General features: G+C 36.9%; 1 protein-coding gene across 1 annotated transcript; it reads right to left on the bottom strand.

Annotated features, from left to right (window-relative positions):
- Positions 1–10,619: 10,619 nt before the first annotated feature.
- LOC130138466 (uncharacterized) lies at positions 10,620–11,950 on the bottom strand. Its single transcript, XM_056312667.1, has 3 exons — positions 11,787–11,950; positions 11,576–11,638; positions 10,620–10,852 (listed from the first exon to the last, which is right to left on the bottom strand). Exons 1-3 carry the CDS (start codon positions 11,889–11,891, stop codon positions 10,754–10,756), a joined length of 267 nt encoding a protein of 88 aa, XP_056168642.1. The 5' UTR covers positions 11,892–11,950; the 3' UTR covers positions 10,620–10,753.
- Positions 11,951–17,243: the final 5,293 nt, after the last annotated feature.

Raw genomic sequence — 17,243 nt, 5'->3', positions numbered from 1 at the left:
AACTGAAAAATGAATTGATTTGACAAAATTCGCTTATTCTTTTTCATTCTGTCCCCATAAATTGTATGTGCATCTCTTTATCTCATTGACCGTGCAAACTTCAAGTACCACTATCACTAATAGTGTTTAGACATGCCTTGCCTAAAAATAAAACCAAAGATGACCGTCGGAACCTGCCTATAATTGCAAAACTGAAAACGTGCCAAAAATTCTACACACTGAACTACATTCAATGAATTTCGCAACCATTCACTCTGCTATCTTAGTTTTCAAATCTTCCCTGCTTTCTTTCATGCTTAAGCTTGTAGTTTAGCACAGACTAGATCTTTCAGTTTCTGAAAGTTTAAAAACTTTTAGAACGTTTAAGAAATTAAGAAAGCAAAAAGGATGAAGCTTCAAATACCAGCTAAATTATGAAGTCGAAGACAAGCATCAATGAACCATAAGAACCTCGAATCCCTGCAGCCAAAGCAACAGCCTAGCAACAAATCTAAATAGTAAAGAGGGAAAATTCCAAATAAGGATATGAAGTGTCTTCATTTTCTCAAATAAAGGCCTAAATTGACCTTGTCTCAAATAAGGACCTAAAATAGCTATAACAGTTGCAAATAAGGGCCTCATCCCACCGGCTTGCCGGCCGGCCAAATTTTCCCACTGGTCAAGGGCATTTTCGTCTAACAATAATTTTAACATTAATTTTAGTTAAATTAGATTAAAAATTAAAAAAATTAAAAAAAGAAAAAAACAAGGGGGATAGCTGGTGGTCGACACCCCATCGCCGGTGGGGTGGCAGCCATGGCCGGCGACCCTCGCCGGCCAGAGGCGAAGGCCACAGGCCCACACCAGAACTAGGAGAGGGCAGCAACCCTTTCCCCAATCTGGGCGTGGGTCGCCAGCCCTCGCCCCAGTCTAAGCGTGGGGCGGTGGCCACAGGCGAGCTGGCTAGCCTCCCCCTTTTTTTTTAGTTTGTTTTTTATGGAAAAAAACATAAAAGGAAAGAAAGAAAGAAGAAAGGGTAAAAAATCAGAAAAATTAAAAGACAAAAATGCTCTTGACTCTAGTGAGGTTAGGCCCTTTTTTAGACTGAGATGGCCACTTCAGACCGTTATTTGAGACAGGGTTCACTTCAGGTCCTTATTTGAGAAAATGAGGGCAGTTCAAGTCCTTATTTGATATAAAGTCCACTTCAGGCTCCTATTTGAAAAAATAAGAGCACTTCGGGTCCTTATTTAGAATTTACTTTAATAAAGAGAGCAAAAGGATCATCCCTTCATGTGCTTCCTAGTGGGGGACCATCCATGAACTTAATGACCGATGCCCTCGAGTCTTTCATCACATTCTCTACCATATAAATGTTAATTAAAAGGCTCAAATAAGAAAAGAATGTGGTAAATACAATGTGCCGTTAAACCATCCCACTAGCCGTGAATAAAGTCTTCGTAAGGTGTATGTGAATCAAGATAGAAAGAGAGAGGTGAGAGGCGTGCTATACCAATAAGAAGGGTAGAGTAGCTATACAGAGTCTGAAGAACCGGTTATATTTTGCATGAGCCGAACAATAGAGCGGGGGATGAGGATAGTACAAGTGCTATAACTTTTGTACGGTACTCATTTGAGTGTCTTAATTCTTTTTCCATCCACTTAAGTACCATAATTTCTTAAAAAAAGTTCACTTGAGTGATATATAACTTTACAATCGATCACTTAAGTGCTAAAAAATTTTTAAAACGTTCACCCAATTACTAAAAATCCGACTTGACATAACACTTGTGGTAAACGTTTTTAAAAAGTTATGGCACTCAAGTGGGTGTTGTACATAAGGTAAGACACTCAAGTAATTAAAAAGAAGTTATGGTACTTAAGTGAGCACCGTACGAAAGTTATGATATTTGTGGTGTCATTTTCTCAATAGAAAGGTGATTCTACTTTATCTAGATAAGTCAGCAAAAATTCTACTTTATCTAGACGAACAAATTTTAGCATGGAATGTCAGGGCTACAAAAGCATACCCACTCCCAAGCTTTACGCGGGCAACAATGCAAGAGTGTTCCGACTTGAATACATTCCACCAATGTGAGGTGGCTAGCAAGGATCACTTAGAGGGGGATGAATATGTGATTTAAAATAATTCTTAACCAATTTAAAGCGGAAGTAAAAGATCAAGAACAAAGTCTCAATAACGTTCGGATTTTAAACAATCTTTGATAGCAATTGTTCACGTGTGTAATGTAATAAATAAAAGGAGTTTTAAAAGATGAGAAAATCTGCACACAAGAAGTATAGTGGTTCGGCTTAGATGAAGCCTACGTCTATTCTCCCACACTGACAGTATACTGGCTGGATTCCACTAATCAAATTAATGAGAAGTTACGGTAAGTTGTGCTACTCAAACCCAAGCATTTCTCCTCGAAGTTGGTGTTGCTTATACCAAGACGATAGACCACACTATCTCACACCTAAGCACACACTTATAACACTGTCTGCACCTCTCAAATGATTATACTTTATAGCTCACAGAAGACAAGTATAAATGTTCGAAGGACGCTCGGATTTTGGAATTCTAGATTCTAGACTTCATCTCTTGCTTTTGCTACTCGACACGTTGGTCTCCTTTTATACTCCTCTACTTCCAAACTAGCCATTGGACAGTTTCCAGAGGATCGTCTTCCAATATACTCGTTAGACAGAACTGTATCAAGAAGATTACATAGTCGTTAAGGGACAAAATCTGAATCTCTGCTGAATCTGGTCACCCATACAACCAAAGTCTTGGTTTCCATAAGTAGAGTTTCTTCGTTTAGAAAATAACTTGTCTCGAGATTAATTGTCAATCAATCAAGATGTTTTGCATATTAAACCATTGCAAAACAATCTTTAAAATTGAGTCAATCAATTCATTATAAGTGTGAAATTTAAGGCAGATTACTAGCTATTATGTACGTTCTGAACTTGTGTCACATTCTGCACTTTACGTTCTGGACTTACGTTTTGGACTTACATTCTAAACTTGTGTTCGAAGTTCATCATCTGTTGTGTAAAGTCCGAACCTCTTTGAGTATAGAATATGAATCTCTTCATCTGCAGTATAAAGTCTGAACCTCTTCATCTGCAGTATAAAGTCCGAACTTCTTTATCTTGAAATATAAAGTCTAAATCTTTTCATCTTGAAGTAATTTCACAATCCGAACAATATTGCCATATACTTCTCTTCCAAGAATAACTTCTTGAATCAAAATACTTCAAAGTATTTATCAGACTTACAAAACACTCATGGACAGTTTTGTCAACTTCAAAATCTATTAGGAGATTTTCCCAACAATCTCCCTCTTTTTGATGGTGATAAAACCTTCCATACAGATTAACATATTTTGAAAGTATTTTGAGTGATAAGATCAAACATATATTTAAGCAAATATTCAAGATATCATATATGATCAGAGTAATTTGATATGAGACTTTTATACTCTGTTTTTAAATAAGATAAGGCACAAAATATGATTGCATTGCATCGTGAGTGCAAAATCTGAACCTTTATGTTCAATGACCTATATTCAAAAACCTGCATATCAAAACATATCATATTTGCATATTTCTCCCCCTTTTTGTCAGCATCATAAAAAGATATATGCACAAAAATCCATAGATTCCATAATGATCCAAAACAATCATAACAATATATGGAATTATAATCACAACTCAATATTAGGCATCAAATAAATATAATTAACCAATAAGCACGTATGCATATTTACATTTTCTCCCCTTTTCTGTCATAATTAAAAAGTGATAGTAATGGAAAGGGTATCACGTAGAGAATATAAATTCAACTCATCTTCACATACTATCTTCAAAGTATATTTGGCATGAAACACAACCTTCAGAAGCATCATCTTTCGCAAACATAATATATATTCAATAGCTCATGTTCCGTAGAAACAACTATTGTATACATCAGCAAATATAATATCAATGATCACAAATGTACATAATAAAATTGAGCACGTTGAACAAAATATTTGCTTTATTTTCTTTGTAGCAACAACATCCGCAACATTGCTTTTTGAATTTCGAGAAAGAAATTTATTTTCTTCAATCAAACTCATCTTGAATTCAATATGCATAAACTCAACAAACTTTTTGCACAAATTTGCTGTTAAAGATTTAATATCTCACATAATATGTAATGTCCTTCTTTCGAAAAAATAAATTGAGTAGAATATCAAATATTTCAACCCAAAGCTACTTATCTTTTCGTATGACGCATTAAGCGTTTGCTCAATAATATGCGAGAATTTTGCGCAAAGAGGAAATTTTTTATCCTTAGTAAATAATGCATAATCTTTCTCCAATATTAGGAACAAACTTTCCAAACTTCATATGGAAAATCTCTTTTGGTGCCTGCAATATCTTGTAGAAGAGAGAATAATATTTGCAAAAATAAGAAGTATCTCATGGACATACCTTCCTCCGATTTGCGAATTATGCTTGCCAATTAATATGTACTTCCAAGAATGTAGCAAGTGCATCAAAGTACATAAAAGTATGCAATAATATCTTTAAAGATTAAAAGATTCTCCTTAAGCATAAATCTCATATGCAAAAAGATAATATAACATTAACGAATTTTGCAAAAGGAATGTAGATATTTTAAGCATTAAATCTATGCAATATCTTACACACATGGCAACAAATATTACCAATTCGTATCCCAACATGCGTGTTCAGAATGTGCCTTTCCTCTTTAGAAAAAATTCATCACTTGAGATCCTTCTTTGCACGCTTCCTTTGTATAATTGCTTGTAATAAACTCATTTCCTTTTTGGTATCCATATATTTGGATTCTTTCCTTCTATTAGGTGCAATATGGGAAACTTTCATAGAAGCCCAATGATACTTTTCTAACTCATCTCAGTAGAGTATTTGAGGGAAATATATCATGCACAATAAAACAATATCTCATAAAAAAATTCTCTTTATAAGGCCTGACGAGATCGGAGAGCATGCAATGAGTTCATAAATACGAATGATTTCTTTCTTAAAATGAAATAAGATAACAATCAATCTCTTTTATAAAAATTTCATCTCAAGATCCATCAAAATAGAATTGACTTTTATTTCAAAAGGACATTTCCAACACAACCAACGATGTATAATTATACAACATGCCAAAAGAATATCGAATACAATGGGAATTTGTAGATATGTAAAGTATGTTCCCAAAACAAATTAAAAATATAACAACATACCTTTACTTACCCATTTTTCTTTCTATTTTCCTATTCCCTGCAAGAAGAGCAATCTCATCTATTTTTTGGTATCCATATTTGTTTGGGTCCTTGGGAGTTAGTAGAAAAGACTGTTCTTATCCAATTTCTCCGAATTGGTCTCCAGACTTTAGAGCATTCATTCTCAAAGTGCTTTGGATCGCCACAATTTGAGGACTTGAGGGCATTTCGGCCAACAGATTTTATAAAATTCTTTTGTTAATGATTTCTATAAGCATGTCTAGGAGGCCTTTGCTTGAGTTTCTCATTGACTTTTGGAAAATCAATTAAAAGATCACTTTCCTTAGTAAAACCAAGTCCTGACTTGTTATAATAAGGAACTTGTATGGAAAGTATATGTTCCAAAGTTTTTGAACTGTTTGAAAATTTTGAAGTGATATTTAAAAAATTTCTTTTTCAAAATAGTATTTTCTTCGGCAAGTAAATCTCGATTTTCTTTGATTTGATGAAATTCCTTTTGTAAGAAATTGATTTTATCCTTTTGAGAAAGATCTTGTTGAGTCAGCCTTGAATTTTCCTTCTTCAATTTGGAGATTCTCTTAAGAGCAGATTTAAATTTAGAACACAACTCATCAATGTAATTTGATACTTCAATTGGAATTTCCGGATACTTTATCTCAATATCCACTTCTATTTCTGAATCCGAGTCAGAATCCGAGTCTGAGTCTGACTGTGCGATTAAGCAAACATTGGCATATTCCTCATTGCCTTCACACTCAGTATCGCTCCATGTTTATGCTTTTAGAGCCTTCTTGGATTTCTCATACTTGCCTTTCTTTTTCTTTAGAATCGGGCAATTTGGTTTGATATGACCATGCTTCCCGCATTCAAAGCAAATTACATCTTTGCTTGATCCTCCTTTGTCGATTTTTCTTCTTCTTCTCAGCTTGTTTTAATGATTTTCTCCCTTTGAACTTTTTTTTTTGCCTTTTTTTGGCCAATTTTCTTAACTTCTTTACCATTCGAGCAAGTTCCTTATCATTCTCTTCATCGTCTTCAGAATTTGTCTCATCAGAATCAATGTTAGATTTTAAAGCAATTAACTTCTTACCTTCAGGATCTTCTTCATGTATACGTTCTACTTCATATGACTGAAGAGTCCCAATGAGTTTATCAGCAGATAGTGACTTGATTCTTTGAGTTTCTCGAAGTGAAGTTTTGATGTTGTTCCATTCCTTTGAAAGTCCTCTCAGCAGCTTGTTTACTTTCATAGGTACAGAAACTGGATTCCCTTGGTATGCAAGGCCATTCACAATTTTTGTGAATCTGTCATACATTTCAGCAATAGATTCTCCTAGCTTCATCTTGAAGGATTCATATTGTCCGGGCAATATGTTTATTTGAGTTTCCTTTGTTCGATCAGTTCCTTCATAGGTGGTATAAAGCCTATTCCAGACTTCCTTTGCTATTTCACAAGAAGCAATTTTCTTATATTCAACGGGTGCTAAAGCACAATAAAATGAATAAATTGCTTTTGCATATAAAGCTTCTCTTTTGGTTATCTCATATTGAGATAATGAAGTAGCTATTGGAGTATCGCCATCTTGTTGTTCACTTGAGGAAGTTGCAGGAGGAGGTGGTTTGATTCCCCTGAGAATGACATCCCATTGCAAAGGATCAATGGATATTATGAATGCCTTCATTTTGTTTTTCCAGATGTTGTATTCTTTACCATTAAAGTACGGAGGTCTGGTGTTGCTTTGTCTTTTCACAAGACCTGGAGCACTCATGCTAGTCATAAAGATCGTTAGCTTAGAAATGGCTAGCAATAAATGAGCAACCTGCTCTGATACCAATTGGGGTGGCTAGCAATGATCACCTAGAGGGGGTGAATAGGTAATTTAAAATAATTCTTGACCAATTTAAAGCGAAAGTAAAAGATTAAGAACAAAGTCTGAACAACGTTCATATTTTAAATAATCTTTTATAGCAATTGTACACGTGTGCAATGTAATAAATAAAAAGAGTTTTAAGGGATGAGAAAATCTACATACAAGAAGTATAGTGGTTCGATTTAGATTAAGCATATGTTTACTTTCCCATACTGACAACCTACTAGCTGAATTTCACTAATCAAATCAATGAGAAATTACAGTGAGTTGTGCCGCTTAAACCCAAGCACTTCCCCTCAAAGCTAGTGCTGCTCATACCAAACCGATAGATCACACTATCTCACACCTAAGCACACACTTATAACACTGTTTATACCTCTCAAATGATTACACTTATAACTCACAGAAGACAAGTATAAATGTTCGAAGTACGCTCGGACTTTGGAATTCTAGATTATGGACTTCGTCTCTCTCTTCTGCTCCTCGGCATGTTGGTCTCCTATTATACTCCTCTATTTCCAAACTAGCCGTTGGACAGTCTCCAGAGAATCGTCTTCCAATCTACCCGTTGGACAAAACTATATCAAGAAGATCGCACAGCCGTTGAGGGACAAAATCTGAATCTTCACTGAATCTGATCGCCCATATAACCAAAGTCTTAGTTTCTACAAGTAGAGCTCCTCCGTTTAGAAAATAGCTTGTCTCGAGATTAATTGCCAATCAATAAAGATGTTTTGCATATTAAACTGTTGCAAAACAATCTTCAAGATTGAGTCAATCAATTTATTTTAAGTTTAAAATCCAAGCCAGATTACTAGCCGTTATGTACGTTCTAAACTTGTGTCACGTTCTGGACTTACATTCTAAACTTGTGTCTGAAGTTCATCATCTCTGGTGTAAAGTCTAAACCTCTTTGAGTATAAAGTCTGAACCTCTTCATCTGCATTATAAAGTCTGAACTTCTTTATCTTGAAGTAGAAAGTTTGAATCTCTTCATATTGAAGTAATTTCACAATCTGAACAATATTGCCATATGCTTCTCTTCCAAGAATAACTTCTTGAATCAAAATACTTCAAAGCATTTATCAGACTTATAAAATACTCATAGACAGTTTTGTCAACTTCAAAATCTATTATGAGGTTTTCCCAACACAATGCATAATCCAAAATTCAACTTTTCAGCATCGAACAGTCTCACTCATCATAGCAAAGCATAACCCAAAATTCCAAAATACTTGTGGCGTTCATCCCAAAATTACACAAACAACAAAGACCCAAATGCATTCAATTCAAGAACTTGAAGGACACGAAAACCGAGCCTCAAATAGCTGGCCCGACTCGGGGTCTTCCTCAACGGAGTCCGCGAATGTCGCGACCGACTGGGGGCTGGAACCCGCATTGGAACCATTGCGTACGTCACGACCGACCAAGGAGCAGCTTCACCAACACGCCTGGAGCGACCGAGGTAAGATGCGTAGAAGGATAATCGGGCCGACGAGGCTCTAGATAGGGAGGATGGCCTTGGGAGCAGGGAGAAATCGAGAGGCTTCAAGCTGGGAGAGCTCATTTCTTTGGTTCCACCATGAAAATGAAGAAGAAGAAGCTCTTTCTTGCCGGAGGAAACGATGGTGCTTGCGGAGTTTTATCCCCGACTTTCTTTTTTGCGGGTTTTAGATTGGTTTTAGAGGACGTGATATGGTTAAACGACGTCGTTTCATTTAAAAAGGGAATTTTCACTTACTTTGAACTTGACTCAAAACCTTACGATGGAATTTAGGGATAAGTGCATTAGAACTCGACTCAACACCTTCCAATAGAGTTTTATCCCCGGCTCTTTGAGTTCAATTGTGATGGTCTGGGTTGAGAGATCGCAGGAGGCGTGGCCATTCTCAACCAAGAAGAGGAATAAGAGGACAAGGAGCAACTTCAACATTACCAATTCTTGAGGTTAGGGTTTCGATTGAAGCTATTAGCCCTAATTTGTGAATTTGGACCAAAAACAAATAGCAAATGACGTCATTTTTTCACTCTTTTTTCGATTAGATTTCTCCAGCGAGCCATGTAATCCGATTTATAATAAATTAATGCAACGTGATATTTTCCATATTGGAAAATCACCGATGTCACTCAAGTGAACAATTTTTTAAAGTTATGGCACTTAAATAATAATAATAATAAAAGTTATAGCCCTCAAGTGAGTATCATACGAAAGTTATGACACTTATGATAATCTTATCTCGATTGTGATAGAATTGCTCCAACGAGAAGTTGAGATTGATTACATCTCAAAATGTTAAGTCCATCTATTTCTAATCAAAATGTATGTGTAACATCGATTATATACGAAATCATACACGAAAATGTTAGGTGTATCTATATTACAAAAATAACACGAGTTATTAAGTAAGTTCTTTCACCTGGTAAAAAAAAATTTGAGATCTTATCATGAATCAATGTTATATAACATCTCTTCATTTATGCACATGTAACATGGACAAAAGCTTCAGATTTTCATTGCGAAATGATTGACATATGTATCATTCTCGAACAAGTTTAAGCTTTTAGAGAAAGAGATAATGACATAAATAGACCATGAACTTTGGCTCAATGTCAATGTGGTCCATGAACTTTTAATTTGTTTAATATAATCCTTGGACTTTTGGTACATGTTCAATGTAATCCTTAAATTATATGAAAATGTTCAATGTTGCCCTTCCATTAATTTAAATTCAAGGTTAACATTAAACAAATTAACTCCATGTACAATCGGATTACATGATCTCTTGTTCGAGAAATTGTCCCCTATGGTTTCACATATAATTCACTTTGAGTGATTGTTTAGATCCATCAAATGCTGGATATCAATTGGAACCAGCATTAACATCTGTGGTAAACAATAGATGCCCACGATTTTTAACAGTATTGAGGTATAGTATAAGTGTATCGCCCGTGAATCCGAACCAAAGGCAGCAAGCAACAAAAGCTGGAGACTATGGCATGCATAAACTTGAACAGAAGGGATCTGGCAAGAGGAAGAAATGGTAGCAAAGTTAATTGGGATAATTGTCCAAAAATGTCATAAACCTATTGTACGGCAGCCAATTTAGTCATAAACCTTTCAATTATACCAATTTAATCTTAAGCCTTTTGATGGTTAGTCAATTTAATCATAAACATTTTTTTGTGTCAATTTAATCATAAACCTTTTGAAAATTTATCAATTTAGTCATAAACTTATTATTTGAATACTTGGGCGAAAGGACTACATTGACAAATCGTCAAAAGGTTTAAGACTAAATTAGCAATTCATCAAAAGGTTTATGACCAAATTAGCAAATCGTTAAAATATTTAGAACTAAATTGGCACAACTAAAATAAGACTGAATTGACATTTGTACAATAGGTTTAGGACTTTTTGAATAATTTTTTTTAAGTTAATCACATGATTAATGATAATGCTTATTTCCATTACCATACCTAACTTAATCGCATGATAAGATAATTGGCGAAAATGAATGGAATAAATTTATTGGTAAGCGTATCGAAGAAGAGAAGTCCGATAGCATCTGTACAAAGCGTCCGCCGGCTAAAAGCTAGCTAGAACGGCGCAGGAACGGCATCCCTCGGAGTTGGTAGTCACAATTCATCACGATGGTCGTCATTAGGCTCTCCCTCTAGATCGAGTCTGTTGCCACAACAAATTACTCGTTCCAAGCCCTGTATTATGCAGAATGTCTGGCATTATCACATCAGGTGAAAGAATGAAGAGAACTCTTCACCACAACACACTTAAACACGCACGAAGACAACGTATACGCTTTTGGAAAGACAGAGATACAGACCTGCAAATCACTTTGATTATAATAAGTTTTAAACTTCTTTAACCCCATAATATTGATAATATTCAACAATTGCAACACGATTGCGACAGATTATTCGTGGAGGAAATAGAACCCTTAGAATACATATATGTCATGACCATCGGATCCGATGTATTATCGCATGCACTCATGTGACCAACTTGATTCAAGAATCCATGTGCACGCGATAGATGCACATGCGATCGCATGTAAAGGGTAAAGGGTGTAAAGCGCACAATCAAGATTATATTGAGAAAAGTTTCGGTGCTTTCAAAAAATGGCATTTTATCCATCCGAATCAATCATCACATATCAAGTGTTATAGGTTTTCCCATCATTTATAACGTAAAATGTTGCTTCAAGTGGCGATAGACTCGAGCGAACAAAGGGCGTCGTCATGCTAAAAAAGAATGAAAACCTCTCGTTACTTCTGAGATATGGATCAACTGATGGCGAGAACTGAGAATTTGGGACAAGAAAGCTATCATGGACTCCTCTAGTTTCATTATCATCTGCTGCTTCGATTTGCATACCACTGTTAATCGCATATGCAGATCACGCATGAACATCAAGGAGAAAGTATAGATAAACACAATACCTCAGTGAAGATCCTCAAGGCCTCTTCCATGGTGCACTTCTTCACCACGTACAGAGCCGCCTCCTGTTTCCCATGCGCACGCCATTGACGTTGATGTTGATCACCACCATCCAAACTCACGTTGATTAGTTCCCCCATCGAAAAATCACTTGCTTACACTGATGAAGAACATGAAGAGAGAGGTTTCTGACTGTATATACGCGATCCTTACCCTGGCCAGCTTCATCTGATGGAAGCTAAGCGTCTTCGGCTCGCTGTCAATGGACGCTCTGCCCTCCATGTGCGCCATTGACGCTCCTTCTTCTTCTTCCATCATTTTGCAGAGAGAAAGAGACACAATGTATCGTGTCTTGATTCCTATGAAGGTGGGTATCGAAGAGTGGGAATGAAAAACGTCACCTTCTTCCTCGTCCTTATATTTGCAAAAGTCGCCGGCGACTGTGAGCCGATGCGCTACGGAAACCGACGCGTGGGCCGCGCGTGGGGACGGTGTCGGCCAACCAGATGGACGGCCACGATCGGGTGGCCACGGATCGTAGGGAGGAGCCGGCGTTGGGGGCACGTAACGTGGAGGTTCGGCAATGGCGTGGCGGGTCTCGTTTTGAAAAGCGCTACGTGCGTGTTTTGCTTGGTGAGCACTTGGCCAATGGAGATCCAACACCAAAACGCACCAGCAAATCTCTCTCCAGCATGAATCGGAGAGAAAGATTGAGTGATGATAACGTGTTCCTCCTTTTGACGCTGCATCCAATGTTTCGGATAGATAAAATATTTGTCGAGACCAGACCCAAATTCCAAACGAAACAAACCGTCCTCGAGGGGCGATTTGTCGTCCCCATGAGGCGTAAATGAGTAGAGAGGCTTGGAGTTATCGACAAGTAGCCCAGACCTATTTTCTATTATCCAACTGTTAATCGATTGTATAGATCGTATCCTTTTCTTTGTGACAAGAGAGCTCGCTTTGAGAAGTAGATTTCAAGCTTATCGAACACCCTAATAACCTCAAAACCCGAGCCAAAACTATTGGCGCTTCACGGCGCGGAAAACATGAAATTATTTGCACTTCATGGTATGAAAAAGCAAACTATGTGTGTTGTGTGCCTAATCCAAATGATTAACGATTAATGTAGTTTTTATTGACCCTAACCCTAAATTAAACGTTACAAAATCATCCTAGAATTGGATGATTAATCTATCTCGTTATTTTGGAAGGTTTGTCTGATTACACTGTCTAGGTCTTAAATTTCCAATGGATTCGGAAAAATTGCGAAAGTTCAAAGTCCAAGCAGGATCCAACGTCCGACCGGCCATTATAAATCGGTCGAGCAATTCCCTATCCCTACTCTTTTCATTTATACACATATAGCGTGTCCATCTATATACGTCCTTATAGCCTTAATTATGACTTGACGTTTGAAATCATAAAAGAATTTTAATTTTACGGTAAAATTAGCAAAGATAGTGCAAAGGAGATATAATTGACTCTAGTCTGATATTAGTAAATCGTGATGCTGCATATGAACTGGAGCCAATCTGAGTTTTCTTTTTATTTCCCTTAATATTGCAAAGCTTAATTATATTATCCCGTTGTCATTATTGGATTAGGATGCAGCAGAAATGGGTTATTAAGAAAGTAAAATATCGTCGGCAAACCTCCACATCTTTCTAAAACTCTTCCCTCTTTTGAAGCCTTCACATGGGCTCCTGCTTAGTCTTTGGTTTTCCTTTTATTTGTTTTGATTGTCTTTTTTTTGTTTTCTCTATTGATCTGTTAAGGGAGTTTATGTGTGTGAATAAATTTCTGCAATTAATTTTGGGTGAACGTGGAAACCTGTTCAACCATTCATCCGGTCGACAGCCACCGAGGAGGATGTTCATGACTTGACTCCAGAATCTTTTCGAGATTAAGCCGCTCTCCTCTCTCGATTTAGATTTATATCTAGATCCGGAGGTTTTACTCTCTGGAACTAGATCTAGATATAGATCTGAAAGTTCATTACAAGTATTTGATTTGTGTTCTTTCAACATATTGATGTTGGTGTGTGCATGGCAATAGTGATGAAAACGTTGAACCTAGGCATGCACCACAAGCCGTTGCAAATGAAGTGAGAGATCTCGACATGTGTGCTTATCACTGAATCTAGTGATCAACTACTGAACATTTACAACGTCATATCTGTTTTTAAGGGATTAGAGTGTGCTTCTAGCTACAAATTGTGCTTTGTTAATTACATTATGGCATGTGCTTGTTCCATAGTTATTTAGGACTTGTTAAGCTTGAAAGTATTCTATGTACCTCTTGAGTATTATTCCAAGAAATGGATGGTCCTTTCTTTCGACTAACAAAAAAAAAGTAAAATATTGATCTTAAGTGATTATCTGATTTACATCCAATTAGTTTTTCATCCCTACAATTATTTGATGCCATTGCACATGACATTCTAGTGATATTTTCTCGATTTGGATGTCCATTAAGAGATATGTTTCGGTTTATATGTCCTTAGATATGTTCATCTAAATAGCGAAATTATGTTGTTTCGTGTAAAAAATTACGGATTCTTTTTTTTTTTTTTTGTAACGATGAATTTCAATGAGTGTTGGTAAGTATAAAAAAATTGTTGGCAAGAAAAATTACCATGATACCTTTTCCAAATAACTTGTTTGTAACCTACCAACATAGTTATATATTACAAACTTTATTACATCTTGCAAATTACAAATTTTTAGTAACTTACCAACTTTTATTTGCAGAATTACTAATGCTTTGGATTAACCAACTTTATGAAATTACCAACCTAAATTAGAGTGACTCAGTATCCTCTGTCAATATTAAATGACCGACTAGTTTTGTGTAACTAAATCTCATTTAAATTACTTGCCTACATTTAGCTATATATATTTTTTAACTTACTGACTTTTCAGTTAAATTGTGTTGCGACCAAAAAAAAAATTTGAATTGTCAACTTTATCTACCTCGGTACTAACTTTTTCTTAGAGATTACCAACCTAAATCAACGTAACTCACCAATTTTTTCTCTCATTAAATTACCACCTAGTACTTGTAGTCGATAAATTTAGAAAACAAATAAACGTTTATTAATAAGTCAATTGAGAGTTGCTAAACCGAAAAATAATTTATAATTTCATCGAAAATAAAGTTGTAAGTCACTCAAATAAAAATCGATGAATTCATACCAGAGTTGATTAATTGTAAGGCATTCTTAAAAAGAAGCGAAGAAAAGTTGCTAATTTGGAAACTGTCGTATCGAACATCGCAAAATCTCACAGTCGCACGAGATTTTCTCGAATTTCCTTCTTTAAAAAAAGAAGAAATTTGAGGCTGGAACAAAGGGAGTGCCACACAAATTCCTTTCTTCTTTATTCTTTAAACACTCTGGCAATAGGGCCACATCTTCACGAGAGGCGGCACCAATAATTCTCCCATAGGGCACACGCCGCCTCCCCCCACATTCATGAATCTCTTCAATCATGGACCTACCTATATCATTTTTTTTTTTGGTAAGTAAAGACCTACCTATATCATTCTTTTACGCAAACTCGAAAAATGAATTATCCCGCTCCAAATCGAAGTACATCACGATGCCACTCGAGTGAATTTTCGTTTACTATATAGGATAATTGTCCAAAAAGTCATAAACCTTTTGTACGATAGCCAATTCAGTCTTAAACTTTTTGATTGTGTCAATTCAGTCTTAAACCTTTCGACGATTTGCCAATTTAATCCTAAACTTTTTGATAATTTGTCAATTAGTCCTAAATCTTTTGATGATTTGTCATTTTAGTCCAAAACATATTATTTGGATAATTGGTCCGAATGAGTACATTGGCAAATCGTCAAAATTTTAGCACTAAATTGGCACAATCGAAAGATTTAGAACTAAATCGGTAAATTGTCAAAATGTTTAAGACTAAATTAGCACAATTGAAAGATTTATGACTGAATTGGCAACCGTACAATAGGTTTATGATTTTTTGGACAGTTTTCCTCGTAATATACTCACGCGTTACGCTCGAATTTTAAAGATCATCGAAGGCACGATTTGGGCCATTAGCTTAGGCGGAGAATGACAACCATTTTGTTTCATAAATCAATTTCTAGCTAGAAATTTTGTTTTATTTCTGTTCCTGGATGAGTTTTTAAGCAAAAAAACACGTTTGATAACGATATAAAATTTCTGTTCCCGAAGCAAAAATTTGTTTGATAACGACACAAAATTTCTCCCTCTCAGGTGACCGGTGAGCGAATTGGGGGCGGCGGACGATGGTAGCGAATAGCGGGCGATGGACGGCAGCATCGAACGGTGGGCGGCGGTGGCAGATGGCGACGTGGCCAGTGCGGAGGACAGCAGCTGGAGGCGGTCGGCGTCAGGCAACGATGGGAGGCGTGCAATGGCCGATGGAGGGAGTAGGGTGGCGGCGGGGGAGGAGGGCAGACGGTGGTAGCGAAGGGCAACTGGCAGACGGTGGGGGGAGACGGCGGCAGACGGCGACGCAATCAGTGCGAAGGACGGTGACGGGAGGCGGCTGACGTCAGGCAGCGGCAGGAGGCGGGCGATGACCAACGACGGGAGGGGGGTGGTGGCAGGAGGCGGCCGGTCGACGGCAGGAGACAGTGGCTAGCGGACGGCGGACGGCGGGCTGCACCCCACAATGGGCTGCGGCGGGAGAAGGGCGGCCGGTGGACGGCGGTTGTCAGCGGGAGACGGCGGTCAGCAAGTGGGCGGCGATGGGCGATGGGTGGGCAACAAGCTAGTAGCAAAGGCAAGTAATGAGAAGAATTTCTCATTTTTATTCTAGAAATAGAAAAGTAGAAAATTTTTACTTATCATTTTTGTTCTAAACCTATCTCTGAAATCAAAATTTATTCCATAAATTTAAAAACGAAATTGCGTTACTAAACGAATTTCTATTCCAAACTTGTTTCTGGAATAGAAAAAGAGAAACATAATAGTTATCATTCGCAGCCTTAGCTTTTTCTTCGTTTCGAAATTATAATCAAGATCCGACCTGCTTGCAAAAAAATATCGTCATAATTCTAATGTGCCCTCCTAAGTTTTTCAAACTTTTTTCATGTGATGATAAGGTGCACGAGGAGTGGATCCAATCCAAGAGCGTCCCTAAAAGTGTCACTATACAGAATGGTCGATGCCAATCATGTTCACGCCCATCTTGTTTTTTTAATTCCGATGGGGGTCCCAACGTTATCTTACGTACCCAAAAGTGGATTTAAATGACATATCTGAATTTTTTTAATGCCGACGATCCAATAAAGTCACGAAGCCTAATCTAATTTTGTCCTCTTAATTGTCACGAGTTTTCTTTTTTATAATTAGATTTGATTCTCGTGTTAGTTCACGGCTAAATTGTTTCTAAAATCGAGGGTCGTGTTAGGCAATGGAATCTTGGGAAGTTGGGGAGATGGGTAGATCGATTTGAGAGAGAGCATCTTTTTGGAAGAAATCTATGCGCCTGATGATAATTATGTGTTGTTAATTAGATACAAGGTACTAATCTTAGGTTGGACAGTGTTTGATTGTTTATGGCAATTATTGAATAATGTATTTGCATTAGGTACGAGAATCATGGGATGGGGATTTTTCTTCTTCTTTTTTTAACATTATACATATTTGTAAGTTATAAAGTTACG

Source organism: Syzygium oleosum, unplaced genomic scaffold (assembly GCF_021117445.2).
Source record: "Syzygium oleosum isolate NSW1041296 unplaced genomic scaffold, Sole_v2.1 Sole_v2.06, whole genome shotgun sequence".
Lineage (NCBI taxonomy): Eukaryota > Viridiplantae > Streptophyta > Magnoliopsida > Myrtales > Myrtaceae > Syzygium > Syzygium oleosum.
This window is presented reverse-complemented; position numbering and strand designations above follow the sequence as displayed.